Source organism: Antrostomus carolinensis, unplaced genomic scaffold (assembly GCF_000700745.2).
Source record: "Antrostomus carolinensis isolate BGI_N321 unplaced genomic scaffold, ASM70074v2 scaffold49995, whole genome shotgun sequence".
Taxonomy (NCBI): domain Eukaryota; kingdom Metazoa; phylum Chordata; class Aves; order Caprimulgiformes; family Caprimulgidae; genus Antrostomus; species Antrostomus carolinensis.
Window position 1 is genome coordinate 1 of NW_010318000.1, and position 2,457 is coordinate 2,457.

A 2,457-nucleotide genomic window follows, 5' to 3' on the forward strand; every position below is an offset into this window, starting at 1 on the left:
GCCCCCGTTCTGCGGGTGGAACCGGACACGTTCCTCCACAGAAGGAGCTCCGTGTGCCGCTGGAGACAAAGCCACAGAGCTCACGGGGCACATGTCACCACACAGGGGTTTGATCCTGATTTTGGCGTCACTCTGTTCCTAAATTCTCGTGTTTTCAGAGTTAAGTGTTTTGTTACACTCGTGTTCCTTCTAAAAATAAAATTATTAGTGAAAATAAAATAAATGTACAGCTAACTTATGTTGTGGCAGTAGCACAATAACAGACTGAACACCTTCACCTCCGTGCACCTCTGGACAAGAGAGGAGAAAGTGGGGGATTTGGGAAAAAAAATCAAACTGCCCCTGGGAGCAAAGAACTGATCGCCCAAGAGGCTTTAAATGAGAACCTGGGAACTGGGCTAAGCACCTGAGGACACTGGTGAACAGAATCACAGAATGGGACCTCAGGAGATCATCCAGTCCAACCCCTGCCAAAGCAGGTTCCCTACAGCAGGTTGCACAGGAAAGTGTCCAGGTGGGTTTGAACATCTCCAGAGATGGAGACTCCACACCCTCTCTGGGCAGCCTGTCCCAGGGCTCTGGCACCCTCACAGTAAAGAAGTTTTTCCTCATGTTTAAGTGGAATCTCCTGTGTTCCAGTTTGTGCCCATTGCCCCATGTCCTATCGCTGGCACCACTGAAGAGAGTCTGGCCCCATCCTCTCGACACCCGCCCTTTAGATATTGATAAACATTGATAAGGTCCCCTCTCGGTCTTCTCCAGGCTAAACAGACCCAGCTCTCTCTGTCTTTCCTCATAAGAAAGATGCTCCAACCCCTTAATCACCTTGGTGGACTCTCTCCAGAAGTTCCCCATCTCTCTTGAACTGGGGGGCCCAGAACTGGACACAACACTCCAGCTGCAGCCTCACCAGGGCAGAGTAGAGGGGGACAGAAGTGGGAGTGGGATGGATATTATGGCTAAATCTCACCCTTCAAGGGCATGAGATTCCCGACACGGCGATGGGATCCTGCAGGGCACAGGTAAGGAGGACAAAGACCTGGGGAACAGCACGCACAGAACTGTCCTGCTCTGGGCTTGAACTGCTCTTTCCTATGACTAATGTCATGACAAGGATCTCATCCAGCTCATTACTTTAAGTGGAAGAAGTGGGAGCAAGGCAGCGCCTGGAGCTGGTTGTTCTTCTCCCCAATGGACTCTCCACACATGCCACAGTACAGCTCCATCTCCTCCACGCATTCATGGAACTTCACTACATGGTCACGCAATTCTTGCTGCTGCCCCTTTGAGCGATAGATCCTTTCACACAGGCAGTGGAGCTTCAGCAAGCCAAGCTGCACGTGAAGGGTGGAAACATAAGAAAAGTGAACAACAAGGTGAAGAGAGACCAGTAACAGGAGGAGAGGAAACCACTACAGCCCATCAGCCAGCTAGAGAAACATCAGCACGGAAAGCTGCCCGAGGGATAGGATCAGTCATAAGGACATTTGGCCACTCAGCACTTCCTGCCATTAACCTACTGCTCCGTGTCACCAAAGGGGACACCAGGTTTGAGGCACTCTTGCAGCTCTTTCATCAAGGTGGTTTTCCTGAGCTATCCATGACGTACGCTGCATTTCACCTCCCTTTGCCTCCAGCCAATGCACAGTTCAGCTGCTGCTCAGGGTAATAATTTTCAAGAAGGGACCCCTAATCCTCTAGCTCTCTGCGGCTCTCTGCTTGTTTCATATCCCATTTTTACTGCTTCCCATTCCCCTTTGTTTATCCCACAACTAAACACTTCATAACAAAGCAAGTCCCAAGCATGGACTGGTTAACATGGACACATTAATAAGCAATAGCAAGTCTGGATACTTTAACGCTTGGTTTCTTAAGTTGCCTGACAGAAGACTACAGACAGTGCTGAAGAGAAGCTGTAGGATCCTACCTTGTTCCCTAGTCCCTCTGCCAGCTCCTGTGCCTTTTCAATGCTTTCCAGAGCCTGTGAATGGAGAGCACGCATCATCAGTTCTCAGCCTGATAGAGCACAAACAGACTTGTGTGAATGCCCTATGGCAGTTATCAAAAGAAAGAGGGAAAGATGTACAGAGTAGAATTTGGATAAACAAGCATCCCTGCAACTCTGGAGATGCAAGAGAGCTGTCTGGCAGATTGCGCTCCCCTTCCAGAAGTTCATCCATGAGAAGAGCTTGGTTTCTGAAAGACCACAAATAATTCAAGAGCTGCATTTCTGTTCCAGCCACACCAAGCAAAGTAGGGGTATGATGTTGGCAGAGGCTGAGAGAATACAGACTTACTGAAACCCAGTCACACGTGGTAATCAGGGCTGGGATGAAGCACAAGAAAAAGCAAGCCTTTTCTCCATCCTGCCCTACAGGTTCAATAATCTTTGGGCAACTCTAATTTCACTTGTACAAGAGGGAAGGGAAAGGAATCAGCACTACCAATGCACCACGC

General features: G+C 49.2%; 1 protein-coding gene across 1 annotated transcript in view; it reads right to left on the reverse strand.

Annotated features, from left to right (window-relative positions):
* Window positions 1–1,134: 1,134 nt before the first annotated feature.
* The window catches only part of RAPSN (receptor associated protein of the synapse), a gene marked incomplete at both ends in the record, with an annotated part of 6,313 nt that continues 4,990 nt past the window's right edge, over window positions 1,135–2,457 (reverse strand). The window contains 2 exons of the mRNA XM_010168758.2: window positions 1,135–1,334; window positions 1,928–1,981. Of these exons, the coding sequence (XP_010167060.2) occupies window positions 1,135–1,334; window positions 1,928–1,981 (254 nt within the window). The remainder of the gene's footprint in view (window positions 1,335–1,927; window positions 1,982–2,457) is intronic.